The sequence below is a fragment of the Lissotriton vulgaris genome, chromosome 2_1 (genome assembly GCF_964263255.1).
Source record: "Lissotriton vulgaris chromosome 2_1, aLisVul1.2, whole genome shotgun sequence".
In the NCBI taxonomy this organism is placed as follows: domain Eukaryota; kingdom Metazoa; phylum Chordata; class Amphibia; order Caudata; family Salamandridae; genus Lissotriton; species Lissotriton vulgaris.
Genome location: NC_141687.1, coordinates 953,847,086 through 953,866,622, shown reverse-complemented (window position 1 = coordinate 953,866,622; position 19,537 = coordinate 953,847,086). Strand labels below are relative to the sequence as shown.

At 48.9% G+C, this 19,537-nt stretch overlaps 1 protein-coding gene across 2 annotated transcripts in view; it reads left to right on the top strand.

The window, feature by feature from the left end:
* Positions 1 to 19,537, top strand: part of NCDN (neurochondrin) — a 211,851-nt gene that overhangs the window by 37,760 nt on the left and 154,554 nt on the right. For both annotated transcript variants that reach the window (XM_086956510.1, XM_086956509.1), the window contains exon 4: positions 860 to 1,101. In XM_086956510.1, coding sequence (XP_086812636.1) covers positions 860 to 1,101 — 242 coding nt within the window. The remainder of the gene's footprint in view (positions 1 to 859; positions 1,102 to 19,537) is intronic.

The following is a 19,537-nucleotide window of genomic DNA, read 5'->3' as shown; positions in this document are numbered from 1 at the left end:
GCCATGGCAGAGTACAGAGAGGATACGCCTGATCATTTCCCAACTCGACCACCGGCACTGCAAAGAGTATCTTGTCTTTCTTCTGTGTTTTTGTTACTATTTTTGGCAGGGAACTGGGTTGAGGTCCGAAATTATTGAACGCTCATTTTATCACCCTGTGCTCGTGCCCAGAATGATGCTTCCAAATTATATTTTGCTGGAGTATTGCATCCATATGTAGCACTTACGGGTTTAATAACTTGTGCATTCCCTTGTCCAACCTCTTCTCTCTGCTGCTTCCAGATATGATGCCCCTTGTAATGCTTCTTTCCTGTGTGGTACTACTGTGTGCCCTTCTGAGCAAACCATTATCAAGAATTGGTTCTGCTTCCTCTTCAGGCCCATATATTTTGTCTCTACATCTTAAACCACTAAGCTGTGGTTCTCCTGTATGAAAGTGCACAAAATATCTTATCCTCTGGACGTCCTTGTGTGAAGGGCATAGGCATGTCATTGCACATTGAAGATCTTGTTGCCTAGGGGACAATTCGTACAGTTATTGGCATTAAGCCAGTCATCATTGCATGTTGCTACGGTTGTTATATCAGCCACCGGGCGCCATCTGGAAGCTTTGTTTATAGACCTTTTGTGTTGTTTTGGCTATTATACATTTTCTGTAGCATGAATGAGACCGTCAAGTTCTACTGCATGGTCCGTTAACTGTGAAGGTCCAGTAAGTGACTACTTTTCAGAATATTTATTGTTGGGAGGGTGCAGAAAAGATAAATGTTTCTATTATTGGCCCTTCTGTAATGCACAGTCCATATATGTCCCTGGCTTTCCTTTTCTCATTTGTGCAATGCCACCCTTGTTCCTGTAGATTGGTCAGGAGAAGATGGAGGATCCATTTATTTTTGCCTCTGTTCGTATACTGAGTGCGTGGCTGGCCGAAGAGACGTCCTCTCTGAAGCAGGAAATTTGCGAACTGCTGCCTTTCCTTATTGACTATGTTAAGACCTTTTTCCATCGAGAGAGAGCTTGCAGGGATCTTCCCCAGCAGGTGGCAGAGCTAGCATTGTGCAGCAGCTCATGGGGTGCGCTGTGGCCTGGTGATGCCCTAAGGTGCGTATTTTATTCTTGCTTTTTTAATTCTCACTCCACCTCCTATTGATGAGACTCCACACCATCTATGCCTCCCATACTTCTGTTCTCCCCTTTTTGTCCTCTTGTTCGTCCCCAGCTCCTCATCCTTCTCTTAGTCTGTCTCTTGCCTCACCTTATGGACTGTGCTGGACCCTTAACGCTTATCTTTTTCCCAAAACTGCTCTTATCCCATCATTTGACACTCCTTTCCTTTTTAGGTCTCGCTGAACCAATGCGTAAGCATTGTTCAGCGAGATTATAGTAAGAGGCTTTCAAAAGTCTACCCACTGCGGATTAGGTGCTGTTCATGTGAGCCAGGTGCGTGCACATCACCAGCCACATCGCACACCATACACCATTTGTCTGAGCCTCGGCATCAGACTTCAAAGGAAGCCTCTCCCAAGCCGCTCCCCCGCCCCATCCCCCCATCAGACTTGAAAGGAATGCGCTCGCCCGCCACAGCAATGCCGAGAGCTTGTTTTCTTTGTAATTTAATGACATACTTGAGAGCATTTCAGCTAGGCGTATCTGGTAGAAATGATCCAGATCGCAACTCCAGTGTGACTTCAACATTTTTTTCATAAATGTTTACTTTGTCGCGGTTTGTTTTCTCTTTCCCATGGCAGGGACCTGCATCTGGGAGCAATTATTTATTTATTTATTTTTACCACTGGTCGCTGCTTGTTCGGAACAGCTGCTCTTCGCTCTCTATTGGGCTGCAGCTACTCCCTCCTTCCTTCTGCTTGTTGGGCTCTTTTGTTCATGGAGCCTGCATGGCGCTGCTGATTCCCCTCCCCTTGTCGGGCTTTGTTTTCACTTTCTTATCACAGGAACGTGCATCTGTTAACAATCTCCCCAATCATCCCGACATCTGAGGAAATACAGTGTGACTTTTCAATGTATTACTTCTCTTCCCTTTACCATATTTGGATTATTTTTTTTTACATTTCTTTCGTCGGTGTTTACTGTATATTTACGCTTCTTTCCTGTACACTTACGGTCGCAGAACACCGAGTACATTTTACATTATTGCTGTGACATAGGCACTAACTGCAGTTGGTTTTTACTCTGTATTTACTCTTCTTCACTCAGTAAATTGTTTTTGCAATTATGTATTTGCCATGCACAAAACGTTACATTGTTAAATAGTATACTAAAAGATTGTGCGTCATCTTTGGCACTAACATGCCGTGTTTCCGATGCCAAACCCGTTTTGCGACCACAAATGCTGTTTTTCACTTTAGCGCCTAATAAAGATCTTCTCTTTCATCTACATATCGCCACATAAGTTAAAGCACATCACATAAAGAAAGCAGGCTTAGTGCTTTAAGTGGGCCGGGTCTGGACCGGTGCTCCGCACCAGCATCCTTAAAAGCAGGTCCTGAGACATGTCCCTTTTGGGCTCTCCGTTTTTAGGTCTCAGCATATTCCCATTCGCAAGGAATGGAATAGGACGAGTCTAATGCTGTCAAACCAACACTTAAACCCAAGTCTCCCAAAAAGCGGATTGGCACCAGTTCACGTGAATCACGTGACCACAAGCACTCTCATTTCCCCACATCAAAGCTATCAGCCTCGCGCTGGCCTCACTTCTCCTCCCCCCTAATTGCTCTCACTCTCCATCTGTTGCCACACGCACTAACCAGGCAGCCCACCCCCTCCCTCTCCAGCGCGCGCCCCATTCTCTCTCTGTTGCCACACGCATTCGTAGGCAGCCCACCCCCCTCCCTCTCCATATGGTAGCTCTAGTTGCAGGTAGCCCACCCCCTCCCTCTATAGCGCCTGTCTCCTCTCTGCCCACGCATCGCACAATTCACTCACTTTCTTTTGCCACAAAGCCCTCACAAGCGCACACTCACATTTGTCTTTAAAAAAAAACGGCATTATAGGGGCGTTTTGCTTTTCCCACTTTATTCCTGCAATACGTTAAATTTTTTTAACTTGTCTTTTATTCTGCTTCATGCAGTACCCGAGAGTCGCTGTACTATCTGCTAATTACTATCTCCCTAATTACATCCCTGTTCATGGCCGCGAGGCCGGGCTTCAAAGGGATCCGCAGTCCCGCCCCTTAAAGCTTCTTTCCTGACTCCACTCTTCCACTCCTCTTTACTTTCCTGGTTTTCTTTCCGTTCTCTCTTCGTATCCCCCCTCATCCCCTTCTCTCTCTCTCTTTCTCTCTTTCTCTTTCTCTTTCTCTCTTTCTCTTTCTCTCTTTCTCTTTCTCTTTCTCTCTCTCTTTCTCTTTCTCCCTAATGTCTCTACAACTCTAGCCTTTCGTATCCCTTTCTCCCTCTATTTCTCTATTTCTCTCCCCGACTCTATGGTCTCTGCCCTTTTCTACCACTCTCTTTTCTGTTTGGGTAGATCTCCGTGTGCCTGTGATGTCTCCTGCTCAGAGTTTCTTGTTTGTTTTGCTGCACGGTGATGTAATAGTTTATTTATTGCTGCAGTCATAAGGTTAATATCTCCTTGGGCACAAATTCGTTTTCACTGATTGATTAGTACATTAGTCTGCTCACTGTTGTTATACCCCAAAGCATGTAGAAATAGATACGTTTCCTCAGTTGGGCTAAGCGACTGCACCACCTAGAGGCTTTTCAGACGCTTCCATTCATATAGTCTGACAGCAATAGCCTGTGCTTATCGTCTTGTGTTTTTGTTTCTCACAAGGACCACAACACGAGCGTTTGAGAGTGTGCAGTAGTTACCAGTGCCTGGCGTCAAACTTTTTGCAGTACGGTTACTTCCTGGGAAACAATCGCAGCACATTTGTGTCGTACCAATGCTGTAAAAGTTGTGCTCTTTGTCATTCTTTGTTTCAGATGTACGAACCCCTCAGGATCCCAGCACTTAAGTCATGTGCCACTCTAAAATTGCACAAAGTTGAAAGTGCTTATCATGTCAATCCTCATGTTCCTTTGAAGGGAGCCCTGATGACTCCAACTGTGAGGGTGATTCAGAGGGTCCCACCATTTCTTAACCTAGCCCCATTGTCCAGTTAGATTTCGGTTTCGGCTGCGCGCATATCAAAAGCAGCACCGGACGCCTGTCCGCCACCTGTTTTCCTTATCTTGTTAATTACTTTCAGGTATTGCAAATACAGAATTTGTATGAGCTACCAGCCTATGCAGTATGGCTAAAAACTCGCTCTCTAATACATAAATATGCGCTCACTCTTTATCATGGAAAGTTTAAGGGTACACAGGTGTGTTGACTTTTCTAATTAGACAGGGTATTTAAACGGGCACTTCTCCCAACACTGTCTCTTCTGTTCTGGACCAGGATACACGAGGGAACACTTTAACAGAGGAGGTGAGCTCGCCGTAGCTGACGCCTGAGACTTTGTCGTTTTGTCCGTGTGGTGTACCTTGGGAATAGATTGCTGTTAGTCTAGCGACAGGATTCTCTCACGGGGAGGCTGTTTGTTCAGAATTTGTCATTAGTTTAATCAATCAAAGACATTTATAGAGTGCACTACTTACCCGTAGGGTCTCAAGGCGCTTGGGGGGGGGGGGGGCGTTACTGCTCGAACAGCCAGGTCTTCAGCTTCTTCCTGAAGGAGAGGTGGTCTTGGGTCAGGCGCAGGTCGGTCGGGAGGGAGTTCCAGGTCTTGGCGGCCAGGTAGGAGAAGGATCTTCCTCCTGTCGTCGCTCTTCGGATGCGGGGGATGGCGGCGAGGGCGTGGCTGGCTGATCGGAGGTGGCGTTTGGGAGCGTAGAAGTTGATTCGGTTGTTGAGGTAGCTCGGGCCTTGGTCGTGAAGGGCTTTGTGTGCGTGGGTGAGGAGACGGAAGGTGATTCTTTTGTTGACGGGGAGCCAATGCAGGTCTCTCAGGTGTCCGGAGATGTGGCTGTTTCGTGGGATGTCGAGGATGAGTCTGGCTGAGGCGTTCTGGATCCGCTGGAGTCTCTTCTGGAGCTTGGCGGTGGTACCGGCGTAGAGGGCGTTGCCGTAGTCCAGTCGGCTGGTGACGAGGGCCTGGGTGACGGTCTTCCTGTTCTCGGTGGGGATCCACCAGAAGATCTTCCGTAGCATGCGTAGGATGTTGAAGCATGCCGAGGAGACGGCGTTGACTTGCCTGGTCATGGAGAGGGAGGAGTACAGGATGAAGCCCAGGTTGCGTGCGTGGTCTGTCGGTTTGGGTGCGGTGCCCAGGGCGGGGGGCCACCAGGAGTTGTCCCAGGCGGAGGGCGAGGGGCCCAGGATGAGGACCTCCGTCTTGTCTGAGTTCAGTTTCAGGCGGCTGGTCGTCATCCGCTCGGCTACATCTTTCATCCCTTCGTGCAGATTGGCTCTGGCGGCGGCGGGGTCGTTGGTCAGGGAGAGGATCAGCTGGGTGTCGTCGGCGTAGGAGATTATGTTGAGGTTGTGTTGGCGTGCGATGGCCGCGAGGGGGCTCATGTAGACGTTGAAGAGGGTGGGGCTCAGCGAGGATCCTTGAGGGACGCCGCAGATGACTTTGGAGGCCTCAGACTTGTACGGTGGTAGGCGGACTCTCTGTGTCCTTCCGTCGAGGAAGGAGATGATCCAATCCAGTGCCTTCTCCTGGATTCCGACGTTGCTGAGGCGCTGTACTAGGGTGCGGTGGCAGACCGTGTCGAATGCCGCGGAGAGGTCTAGGAGGATGAGGGCCGCTGTGTCTCCGTTGTCCATCAGGGCTCTGATGTCGTCGGTGGCAGCGATGAGGGCGGTCTCGGTGCTGTGGTTGGCTCGGAAGCCTGACTGTGAGGGGTCGAGGGATCCATTTGTCTCGAGGAAGGCGGCCAGCTGCTTGTTGACGGTCTTCTCGATGACTTTGGCTGGAAACTGGAGGAGCGAGATGGGGCGGTAATTCTTGGGTTCGGTGGGGTCCGCTGTGGGTTTCTTGAGTAGAGCGCTGAGTTCGGCGTGCTTCCAGCTCTCAGGGAAGGTGGCGGTGTCGAAGGAGGTGTTGATGATGTCCCGCAGGTGGGGTGCGCTGACAGCGTTGGCCATGTTGAAGACGTGGTGAGGGCAGGGGTCGGTCGGAGATCCGGAGTGGACGGAGTTCATCATGCGGACGGTGTCTTCGGTGCTGATCGGAGTCCAGGCGCGGAGGGTGGTGGTGGGTGGCGTTGCTGCGGGCGTGGCGTGCGTCGGTTGAATGCTGAAGCTGTTGTGTATGTCTGCGATCTTGTTGTGGAAGTAGGAGGCGAGGGAGTTGCAGAGGTCTTGCGATGGGGTGATGTCATTGTTTCCTGCGCTGGGGTTGGAGAGCTCTTTCACGATGTTGACGAGTTCCTTGCAGTTGTGTGCGTTGTTGTCCAGCCGGTCCTTGAAAGCAGTTTTCTTGGCGGCGCGGATCAGTTGGTGGTGCTTCCGGGTGGCGAGCTTGAGGGTGGTCATGTTGTCCGGTGTTGGCTCCCTTCTCCAGACTTTCTCGAGGGCTCGGCAGTTCTCCTTGGAGCTCTTGAGTTCGTCGGTGAACCATGGGGCCTTCTTGCTGCTGGGCGGGGTCCTCAGAGGGGCGAGTTCGTCCGCGCAGTTGCTGATCCACTTCGTGAGGTTGTCGGCGGCCTGGCTGGGGTTCGCTGAGCTGGCAGGAGGGTGCTGGCTCAGGGAGGCGGCGATCTGGTCGGCTGTGATCTTGTTCCAGCTTCTACGGGCAACCTGTTGCTGGTGGTGGTGGATCGTCGTTCTTTTGAAGGTGAAGTGGACACAGCTGTGGTCCGTCCAGTGAAGTTCTGTGGCGTGGCTGAAGGCGATGTCTGTGCTGGATGAGAAGACGGCGTCGAGTGTGTGTCCGGCGAGGTGGGTGGGGGTGGACACCAGCTGCTTGAGTCCGAGGTTGGCGAGGTTGGCGAGCAGGGTGATGGTGTTGCGGTCGTTGTTGTTCTCCAGGTGGAAGTTGAGGTCCCCCAGGAGGATGTAGTCAGCGGAGGGGAGGGCATGCGGGCTGACGAAGTCGGCGATGTCCTCGCTGAATTGGGTGCGTGGTCCCGGGGGTCGGTAGATCAGGGTGCCTCTGAGGGTGGTCTTCAGGTCGGGTGGTGTTTATCGATGTTCACTGTGGAGATGGACGCAGTGATTACAGAGTTTAGGACTCTGCCCTAGGGCGGTTTTCAGACTTTGGAAATGTATTTAACCACAGGGGAACAATTTGTGCTAGCAGATAGGGAATATGCCAATTAAGTGATATGGATTAGAAATAGGCTATAAAATGGCACTGCAACATAACTGGTATTTGGCCATAATATTAAGATGGGGGGTAGAGACCATAGAGCTAATGGGGTTGGTGTTGAGTCATGGACAGTGCTATGAATCGTGTAGTGCTTGTAGCTTCATAAGCTCACAGGCTTTCTCTCCTTTTGTCATACCCCACAGCCATCTGTTGCTTTGCGATCGGCCTCAGGCCGGCATTTCTCCTCCCCTAATTATTCACTGCATGGCCGGCCGGCACATCAAAGGCTGCTGCTCCCCATGTTTGTCGTCACCATTCCTCCCTTGTTGTTCTTTACCTGCTGGTTTATTTTGCAGACCGTAGTTTTGAGTAAGTACTATGCAAGCAGCTTGAAACACCGCGCACCATTCCCTCTTAGTTCCCGAGTTTGCAAGGCAACACTTTGACTTAAAATGTAACTCCACTGAGTCTGAGCCGCTTTCAATTTTAATGTAGAGGAGTAGCAGAGGTGAACGCCACTAACACAGTTCATGGCAGTGTGCCTGTATTTATTTATTAAAGGTGCAGCTTTCACTTTGAGCTTGCATTTCTTTGTTCAGAATCAGCGCCATTTTCATGCCCTCTGATTAGTTAATTAAATACTATTAGTTTTGTGTTTTCCTTCATTACAGAAAATTAAAATAAAAACCTGGCTATAGTATGAATGCAGCTCATTACAAGGAGAGCCCGGGTGCTTAATTTTGTGACACAGTTTATCATGATTATATTGTACACTACTCCGGTGTGGTGGGACTGGCTGACTCACTCCATTGTGGTTATGAAGATGAGCATCCAGACGCCCTGTGCATAGGAACAGCTGCCTGGTCGTTTTCACTACACCCTGGCACCGGCTAACTCTCTCTCTATACCCTCCCAACTCCTTTTTTTTCCCCCTTCATCGCTATCCTATCCCTTCACCTCCGATCTTAGCACCTACACATTCCAAAAGGACAGGCCCTCCCTCCCACTCGCTGGCTCCCCCTGTAGGGCATGGATGGTTATCAGCAGCTCTGGTGCATCTTCAGGTACCCGAAATCGAAATGTATAATCCTATTCATGGCAGACTCTGTACTAGAATCAGCTGCCTAACCAGTGATGTGGTTTTATGTCTTCTAACATTGTGACGTATTCGCCTCATCTCCCGCGTTCATTCTTTCCAAGGAGAGCCAGCCACTTTCTTTCTCTGGTTTTCGCTCGATTTTCTTCTACATACTGGATGCTCCATTTCCTTCTCCCTCATGGGTGTAGGATGACCATTGCCAGGCACTATTATTAATTGATATAATGCTGCAGTGAAGATTGTTCTATTACCCTCACCCTCACACCCCCTCTCACCCTCACACACACTCTCACCCCCTCACCCTCACTCACCCACACCCCCTCACTCTCCCACACACCCTCACTCACCCTCACACACACCCCACCCTCACACACCCTCACCCTCACACACCCTCACCCTCACACACCCTCACCCTCACACACCCTCACCCTCAAACCCCCTCACCCTCAAACCCCCTCAACCTCACATAACCTCACCCCCACACCCTCTCACCCTCCCTCACCCTTACCCTCACACACCCTCACTCACCTCCTCACCCTCACACACTCTCACCCCCTCAGCACCACCACATTATCACTCAGCACCACCACATTATCACTCAGCAGCACCACCACAGCACCACTCAGCAACACTACAGCACCATTTAGCACCATTCAGCACCACTCAGCACCACCACACCACCACTCAGCAGCACCACCACAGCATCACTCAGCAGCACCTCTCAGCACCACCACAACACCTCTCAGCACCACCACAGCACCACTCAGCACCACCACAGCATCACTCAGCAGCACCACCACAGCATCACTCAGCAGCACCACTCAGCACCACCACAGCACCACCACAGCACCACTCAGCACCACCACTCAGCACCACCACAGCACCACTCAGCAGCACCACTCAGCACCACTCAGCACCACTCAGCACCACCACAGCACCACTCAACACTACCACAGCACCACTCAGCACCACCCAGCACCACCACAACACCATTCAGCACCACCACAGCACCATTCAGCACCACCACAGCACCATCCAGCACCACCACAGCACCATCCAGCACCACCACAGCACCATCCAGCACCACCACAGCACCATCCAGCACCACCACAGCACCACCACAGCACCATTCAGCACCACCACAGCACCATTCAGCACCACCACAGCACCATTCAGCACCACCACAGCACCATTCAGCACCACCACAGCACCATTCAGCACCACCACAGCACCATTCAGCACCACCACAGCACCATTCAGCACAGCACCATTCAGCACCACCACAGCACCATTCAGCACCACCACAGCACCATTCAGCACCACCACAGCACCATTCAGCACCACCACAGCACTATTCAGCACCACCATAGCACCATTCAGCACCACCACAGCACCATTCAGCACCACCACAGCACCATTCAGCACCACCACAGCACCATTCAGCACCACCACAGCACCATTCAGCACCACCACACACCACTCAGCACCACCTCTCAGCACCACCACCGCATTATCCCTCAGCACCACCGCATTATCCCTCAGCACCACCGCATTATCCCTCAGCACCACCGCATTATCACTCAGCACCACCGCATTATCACTCGGCACCACCACATTATCACTCAGCACCACCACATTATCACTCCACACCACCACAGCATCACTCCACACCACCACAGCACCACATTATCACTCCACACCACCACATTATCACTCAGCACCACCACATTATCACTCAGCACCACTCAGCACCACAACATTATCACTCAGCACCACCACATTATCACTCAGCACACCACATTATCACTCAGCACCACCTCATTATCACTCGGCACCACCGCATTATCACTCGGCACCACCACATTATCACTCAGCACCACCACATTATCACTCAGCACCACCACATTATCACTCAGCACACCACATTATCACTCAGCACCACCGCATTATCACTCAGCACCACCGCATTATCACTCGGCACCACCGCATTATCACTCGGCACCACCACATTATCACTCGGCACCACCACATTATCACTCAGCACCACCACATTATCACTCAGCACCACCACATTATCACTCAGCACACCACATTATCACTCAGCACACCACATTATCACTCAGCACCACCACATTATCACTCCACAGCACCACATTATCACTCAGCACCACCACATTATCACTCAGCACCACCACAGCACCACATTATCACTCCACACCACCACATTATCACTCAGCACCACCACATTATCACTCAGCACCACCACATTATCACTCAGCACCACTCAGCATCACCACATTATCACTCAGCACACCACATTATCACTCAGCACCACCACATTCTCACTCCACACCACCACAGCACCACATTCTCACTCAGCACCGCCACATTCTCACTCAGCACCACCACATTCTCACTCAGCACCACCACATTCTCACTCAGCACCACCACATTCTCACTCAGCACCACCACATTCTCACTCAGCACCACCACATTCTCACTCAGCACCACCACATTCTCACTCAGCACCACCACATTCTCACTCAGCACCACCACAGCATCACCACTCCGCACCACTCCGCACCACCACAGCACCACTCAGCACCACCACTCAGCGCAACCAGAGCACCACTCAGCGCAACCAGAGCACCACTCAGCGCAACCAGAGCATCACTCAGCGCCACCACAGCATCACTCAGCGCAACCAGAGCATCACTCAGCACCACCACAGCATCACTCAGCGCAACCATAATATGTTATACCATATACCATACCAAACCAAACCATAACCAAAATATGCTAACATTAGCGCCGAGACGCCGTAAGGCATTTGCGCGCTTTAGAAATTTTATAAATAAATAAATAAATAAATAAAATAAATAAACCAGAGCATCACTCAGCACCACCACAGCATCACTGATTCAAATATGTTCTCTCAATGTTTTAAGCTTTATTACAAATATCACTAAAAGTTGTTAATATTTCACTTCTGTTCTTAGTTTTTCGTCACAATAAAATACAATGAACATAATCTTCACAAAAGTTATTTACAAAAGTGTAGGCTATTGACATTATAAATTGGAATCACTTTTATTTAAGTATTAATTATTTAAAAACATGATAAGCATTGTTGTTTGTAATATCAATACATCTAAGTCCTGTTAAGACAAAACTCCAACCCCACCCTCCAAATCCACCCTCCACCCCCAACTCCACCCTCCAACTCTGCCCTCACTCTATCTATCTTACAATACCAATAGCTCAAACTTTCCTAATGCGAGACCTATTGCATTGCAAATGCTTGTTACCCTCAGGGTGACAAAAAATAAATAAAACTTAACTCTGCTATTCTGTTTTTTGATGCAAGTTAAATAAGAATTCATTTTCTCTTTTGATATAGTCCAAACTTGAAGCGTTTTTAGTGCAAACATGATGTTGAACCCAAGTCAGGCTCAAACCTACTTTTTCTGCTCCAAAGGCGGCAGCTTTAACCTTATGCGCGAAGTGAGAGCTTATGTAGGCTCTTACGCTTTTTCGGAGCATTTCTGATCACACACGTTCATGTGCGACGGGCGCACTCTCACGATTGGCAGCCTGCGGCCACTGACAACAGGAAAGCGCTTTGATCTATATCACTCCCCTCTCCCACTCCCTCCTCCCACTTGCTCCTGCTGAGCCCCACAAAGTGGTTGCATCTCAACCTCAGACTTCCTGGCTCGCAAGCATTATGTTAAATAAGCATTTGCAGTGCAATAGGGCTCGCATTAGTAAAGTTAGAGGTATTAGTATTGTAAATGACAAATTTTTTATTCATGTTTTTGTTTTGAAAATAGCGAAATTAATAACGTTGTCATTTACAATGCCAATAGTATTTACTTTTGCAAACGTGACACCTATAGCCTTTATAATGCAATATGTGTTGTATTTACATAACTTAGAAGTATTAATATTAAAAATAACAATGGGTTGTATTTTTTTCAATATTTAATACTTAAATAAAAGTTATTGTAATTTATAATAGCAATAGCTTAAACTTTTGCGAATAACTTTTTGGAGGATTATGTTCAGTGTATTTTATTGTGATGAAACTACAAGAACAGAAGTGAAATATTAACTTTTTTGTGACATTTGTAATAAAGTTTGAAACATTGAGAGAACATATTTGAATCAGTTGTTGTTGAATGGTTGCACAGATTGATGCTGTGGTGGCTCTGAATGATGTTGAGGCAGTGACGAGTGATGCTGTGGCGTTCAGTGATGCTCTGGTAGCGCATAGTGATGTTGTGGTGCCCCTGAGTGATGCTGTGGTGATGCAATGGATAGTTAGGGCGATAGATAGATAGATGGAGGGAGATAGATAGATAGATAGAGGGAGGGCGATAGATAGAGGGAGGGCGATAGATAGAGGGAGGGCGATAGATGGATAGAGGCAGGGCGATAGATAGAGGGAGAGCGATAGATAGAGGGAGGGCGAAAGATAGATAGAGGGAGGGCGAAAGATAGATAGAGGGAGGGCGAGAGATGGAGGCAGGGTGAGAAATAGAGGCAGGGCAAGAGGGCGCAGGATGGAGTGTGGGTGCGAGATGGAGTGCGGGATGGAGTGTGGGTGCGGGATGGAGTGTGGGTGCGGGATGGAGTGTGGGTGCGGGATGGAGTGTGGGTGCGGGATGGAGTGTGGGCGCGGGATGGAGTGTGGGCGCGGGATGAAGTGTGGGGCGGGGGAGGGATGGAGTGTGGGGCGGGGGAGGGATGGAGTCTGGGGAATGGACGGATGGAGTGGGGGATGGATGGAGTGGGGGGCTGGATGGATGTAGCGGTGGTGCGGAGTTGTGCGGAGTTGTGCGGTGGTGCGGAGTTGTGCGGTGGTGCGGAGTTGTGCGGTGGTGCGGAGTTGTGCGGTGGTGCGGAGTTGTGCGGTGGTGCGGAGTTGTGCGGTGGTGCGGAGTTTGAGCGGTGGTGCGGAGTTACACATCCATGACAGCAGCCTCCAGTCAGCAAGCTTTGACTAATGCACATGAACTGAAACTGCCAGAATTGTTATTTGTGTAACAATGCACGAGTCACCCCGCCCCTTTCCTCCTTAGACAGCTATGATCCAAAGGTGTAGCAAGAAGGACTTCACACCGCAAATTTTGATGTCTAAGCAGTCTGGTATGGGTCTTCCTCCACTAAGTGCAAAAAATAAATAAAAAATGTGCCAAGTTGGGCCTGAGTGAATGTTGGTACTTTCCCCATATACTTGTTATGTGAAACTTCTGAAAAGACGCCACTACCCCACTGCGTAATTACCGTAATTTTCGAGAATATATACAAAACGAAAGCAAATTTCGCACACCCCTTGCCTAGATATACTGGTCACTATTGTCCAGAAAAGAACTTCACGTCCATATCCCTCTAGTCCAAGCCTCTCCCTCATAGTTACTCTATTATGAATCGTTATTGTCTGCCGCAGTGGCACACAAGCCTACCGACGTGACTAGGGCACCATCTGAGCATTCTGTACTGAAACTACCCCCCTAAAAGCAGTTCTCAAGTTTCCTAAATTGATGCCTCAGTAGATAGCCCAATCAAAGATGTGTCCATTGTTATGTTATGTTAACATTATTTATACAGCGCACAGCTGCCCCAGCAAAGGGGCGTCCTGGCGCTTAGACAGATACTATAACATAACACGCAGGAAGAGAGGAAAAAGGGGAAGCGACTACTCAGGAACAGGAAACAAAAAAGTTTTAATAGCTCGCCTGAAAGTGGACAGGTCATTCAAAGCTCGGATGTGCACCGGGAGCGAGTTCCACAAACCCGCAGCAAGCACCCGGTAGGAGCGGCCACCCATTCTGCTGAGTTTAAAACGGGGGCAGACCGCAAGATGAAGAGCCTCCGATCTCGAAGGGATGTAGGGGATGAGCAAGTTAGCAAGAGCCGGCGGAGAGGAGAGCTTCATGATTTTAAAGGCCAGACAGAGCGCTTTAAACTTAATCCTCTGTCTGACCGGTAGCCAGTGAAGGGCAGAGACAGTGCTGGAAACAGAGCAATGTCTGGGAAGACCAACAATGGCCCGCGCCGCAGCATGCTGTACCCTTTGAAGCCTGGATGCCCCAGCCTGGTTTACCCCTAACATCAGCGCACTTCCGTAGTCCAGCCGAGATAGAACCGAGGCTTGGACCACGAGCTGCCGGGTGGGAGGGTCGAAGAATTTAAGGACCGGTCTTAAGCCTCGCAAGATACCATAGCAGGTGGCTGCAACCTTCTTCGTGTGACCTATGAAGGTGAGCGCTGGATCCAGCCAGATCCCTAAGTTTTTCACTTCGGAAGCTGGGATGGGAGTGATGCCCAACTCTGGAGGCCACCACTGGTCTCCCCATAGCTCAGCATGTTTCCCCAAGACCAAAACTTTAGTTTTTGTGGCATTCAGTTGTAGACAGTTGGTTCTCAACCAACTTGCTACAGCCACAAGTCCAGCTCGGAACCTGGGGGCCTCCACTTCAGGGTCTCCACTCAGTGTCACCGCCAGCTGCATATCGTCAGCATATGAGGTCATCGTTAAACCCCACTGTTAGACGATTGCAGCTAGCGGTTTCACATACAGGTTGAACAGGGTAGGGCTCAACGAGGAGCCTTGTGGGGCCCCCAGGTCCAAAGGATGAAGAGAGGACTGGCAAGGTGGTATAGCCACCTTAAAGGTTCGATCTGAGAGGAAAGATCGAAACCACTGAAGGGCGATTCCTACTACACCAGCTTCCTCCAGACGCTGAATCAATATACGGTGGGACACAGTATCGAAAGCAGCGCTCAGATCTAGTAGCAGGAGCGCTGCTGTACGTCCGGAGTCAAGCACCAGGCGTAGATGCTCGATCATATAGAGCAGAGCGGTCTTCGTACTGTGTCCTGGCCGGAAGCCATTTTGGCTAGGGTCCAATATCTGATTACGGGCGAGGTGATCAGACAAGATGGAGTTAACATGGGATTCGGGGACTTTAGCAGTCCAAGGAAGAAGAGATATGGGGCGGTAGTTCTCAGGCAAGAGAGGGTCTGCATTTGCCTTCTTCAAGATAGGGGTAACTACCGCCTGTTTCCACGAGGAGGGGACCGTCCCGGTTGATAACGACAGGTTGATTAAGGTGAGTATCGGACCTCGACACAGCGGGGAAAGCGTACTGATAAGAGCTGGCTTCAGCGGATCCAGAGGAGAGCCTGATTTAATACTGAGGCTCAGTTTGTCAAAAGCCTCCGTAGACAGATCAGGCAAGAAGGTCAAAGTCTCATAACCCAAGAGATTGGAGTCAACTAACTCTGGATCCGGCCGACACAGATCAAATCCTCGATATATAGTCTGTACTTTCTCCAAAAAGAAGGCTTCCAAGTTCTCGCAATGGGAGTCGGTGCAGATCTCTGCCGAAGTGGCTCTTTTATTCATAAGGTCCTATGTGGACCTCGTAATGAGTTCCGATATCATAATAAACTAAACTTGAAACTCCATAAGGTCTTTCAAGACCTTGAATATTAATTTGGAGGGGTTGGTGCTGGCTTGGAATTCCTGAGCCTAGAATGCGGCACAAGTTCTGCAGATTGCCCTGTGATAGGTCTTAAGTTTGGCAAAATACGAGGATTTCAGGACAGGATCGTAAGATCTCCTCCAGTCCCTCTCCGCTTTCCGGCAAGTTTTTTTAAGCTCGGCAAGGGAGTCATTATACCACGGGCTGGGTACCTTAGAATGACCTTTCGACCAGCGCATGGGTATAAGGGAGTCAAGGGCGTCTGAAATCCATGTGCAAAACATGCATTCTGATTCTTGCAGTCCTGTTTATCCCATTAAACAGGAATACCAAGCAAACATCTGGAGTGGATGGGATACTTAACGCATGGAGTTGTGAAACTTGAGAACTCTGCGAAATACCGTGGGACAGCGAGCAGAGGCGCGCAGTAAAATGTGTATGAACTTTGGGAGGGGCAACTATTCAGAGACCATCTCCACATTCTGATGTGAAACCTCACAAATAAAGGCACATTTTTGTGTGAAGGAGGTTAAAGTCTCGCCCTAAGAACTGTAAGCGCTTTACCCGACCCGTATGGACCCCTCAAGACAGCTATCTCTCTTTAAATGAAAGCTTGTTGCTTGTCGGAATTTGTAGGCCCGCTCTACACATACAAAAACAAAACTCACATTTCAGAACGCAAAGTTTTGATACCTACAGCATAAAGGTGTTGATGATGGGGCTACTGGGTAAACAGGGTGCCACCTTCTCTACTTGTTAAAGATGTCGTGCATTTATCCCACATACACAGAAACAAACTGAAAGATGAGACATTTTTTCCTGTTGTACAAATGAAAGTACAGCCATGCCTGCTGTTAAGGATAACAAATGACTTCACTGGGAATGAGGGGACACATGGGAAGACCGGGGAAAGGACCTCCAAGCTGTCCGAGTCTCAGTGTCACTTCTTTGACATACATCTGTTATTCTTACAGAAACTACGCAACAACTTTCAGTATGGCAGTGACACATCCAAGATAAAAACAAGAACATCGCCGAAAGAAGCTTTTAGGAGCGGGGAGCTGATCCCTAATGGAATAGGCCGAGCCCTAAAAACCAGGCACATAAACAACCAAAAGGTATTGGGAAGGTAGGAGGGGAGGGGGCGGTGTTTGTTGCTATCTCCATCGGTGCAATGTGTGGGGGGAACTTTGGCAGGCTTTGCACTTTGCAGAGCTGAGAGGTGTGAGAGACAGAGACATGCCATGTGTTCCGCTAGGTCTTAGGAGGAGGCAGCAGAAAGTACGAGACAGGCCCGTGAGGGGCAAAAGAAGGTTGTTTCCCCCACAGTAGAAATCCCATTACATTGGCCAATTACAACTTTAAAATATAACCTTGTGAATATGTTTTTCCAACGTTATGTATTGTATTAACTGTGCATGTGAAAAAGCACTTTGCAAAATCGCGTTCAGTTAAGCACCGTTTCAAATGAACCCCCTGAATATTTAGCCTTGCGCCAACAGTGTATAAATAATGCTCTCGTTTACTGTTTATAAGACACAAGATTCGTTTGTTAGCTTTAATAGGAATTTTTAGCTTCACATGATAAAAATGCAAAGAAACCTCTTATGTAGGTCAAACTCCAAATAAGTAAACATTTAAATTACGTACAGAAAAATGTAGCTAATGTACTTACACAAGCAAAAACTCGTCCGATAGTGTGCCAAATAGGCAAATAATAATACTTTATTTGATTTAAAAAAAATCATTAAGGGGGGACTTACCACCATGCAAGCGGTATTTACATCATAAAAACAACACAGAATAAACTTTGAGTCGAGTTAAAAATGAATAACATGCTCTGCAAAAGTGGCAGAAAAAAAGGTCTAAGAAGAGAAGAAAAAAGTATAAAAGAATAATGGTTATTCAAACAAGAGGCTCGTTATTATTAACTCATGATGCACAAAAACAACCATTGGAAAAAAAGGGAGGAAAAGTCTGTGGTCTGCCAAAGCCTGTCCTATTGTCCAGGGACCTCTTTGGATGGTGTCCTTTTTTCCAGCTCTATGGCGGCAAGGTTCAAAAGTTTTATGGTTTTACATGATAGTTCTATCCAAGAACCGCTTAGGCATCTTTTTCACCGCCGGCCTGCAAGTTCTCACCTGGGCTTCTCTTAAGGGAGATCGAAGAAGCGTTTTTCTTAGATTTTGGAGTGCCGGGCATATACATTGAGGTGCAGTAAAGACCCTGCGCCGTTGCCGCAAAGGCGGCAATCGGGAGTTGCCCACTGCCGTAGCCATTTGGGAGTGAGGTCTTTGGACAAGAAGCAACCCAACCGTAGAAGGCTTAGTTTCCTTTTATAGTGGTCCCTGAAGCATTCTTTCAAATAATCCTGTGGTTTTAGGTGGGTATATGACGGCAAAACGATCCAGGCATGGCTTTTGCCAGCCACTGCTGCTTTGTCCATGAATAGTGATGATTGTTTGACTGCTTTCTTGATTATCAGTTTGAAGGCAGAATATGTCATGGGCAGACGCCAAGATTCATCTAGTTTTAATGCCTCCAACGCTTGCCTCAAGATCTTGTATATTGAGTCTGGCTGCCCGGCCTGTTTTTCGACTTCTAACCAGCAAATGTGGGCCAGGGATTCGTCTTCTGCCTCCCTCATACGGCAATAATATTTGACGAGTGCTCCTTGTCTTGCTGGGAGCTGGTTAGTGAGACCGAACTCCGAACGGATTTGGGCTTGCGAAATGTGTCTCGGGATTGAGAAAAGAGTTTTGAACAGCCTAGATTGGGCGAGATTTAACGCTGTAGCGTCCCGGGTTGCCAGTAGTTCGGAACCGTATGTCAATGATGGCAAAAATTTGCCAGCTACGATGTTGAGAATGTGGCCGGTGAAATGACCTTTTAATTGCTCCGATAGTGCGCTTGTATCGATTTTTCACAGTAACAGGTATAGAAGTGTTGTGAAACGAAGTTATTTCCGTACCTTCCCAAAAAAAATATGTTAACGAAAATAAAGTAAGTGATGTTTTAAGGGGCAACCTTTGACACATGGGGGTGTCAGGGCATGCAGTACCAGCAACACACCCAGAAGAACAAGGGAGGAAGGGTGACGAGACGCATGGGGATGTGCTGGCCGGCCATGCAGTGAATAATTAGGGGAGGAGAAATGCCGGCCTGAGGCCGAGCGCAAAGCAACAGATGGCTTTCATGTGGAGGCAGGCAGCTCGGGCGGACAGAAGCGCCTTCACGAGACCTCATCGAGGTCTCGTGCACTTCTGGAAATCCGCATTTAAGAGCTTAGTTTCACCCCAATAGGACTCCTCCTGTTCATTCCTGCGGAATGGAATAGGACGAGCCCTAATAGACATTTTACATTCACACGGAGCCTTTCCTATGCAATTTCAAAGGTTTCCTACTGCGCTGTCACACAAACACTGCGCTGCCTCACACACACACTGCGCTGCCTCACACACACACTGCGCTGCCTCACACACACAATGCGCTGTCTCACACACACAATGCGCTGTCTCACACACACTGCGCTGTCTCACACACAATGCGCTGTCTCACACACACTGCGCTGTCTCACACACACTGCGCTGTCTCACACACACTGCGCTGTCTCACACACACTGCGCTGTCTCACACACACTGCGTTGTCTCACACACACTGCGCTGTCTCACACACACTGCGCT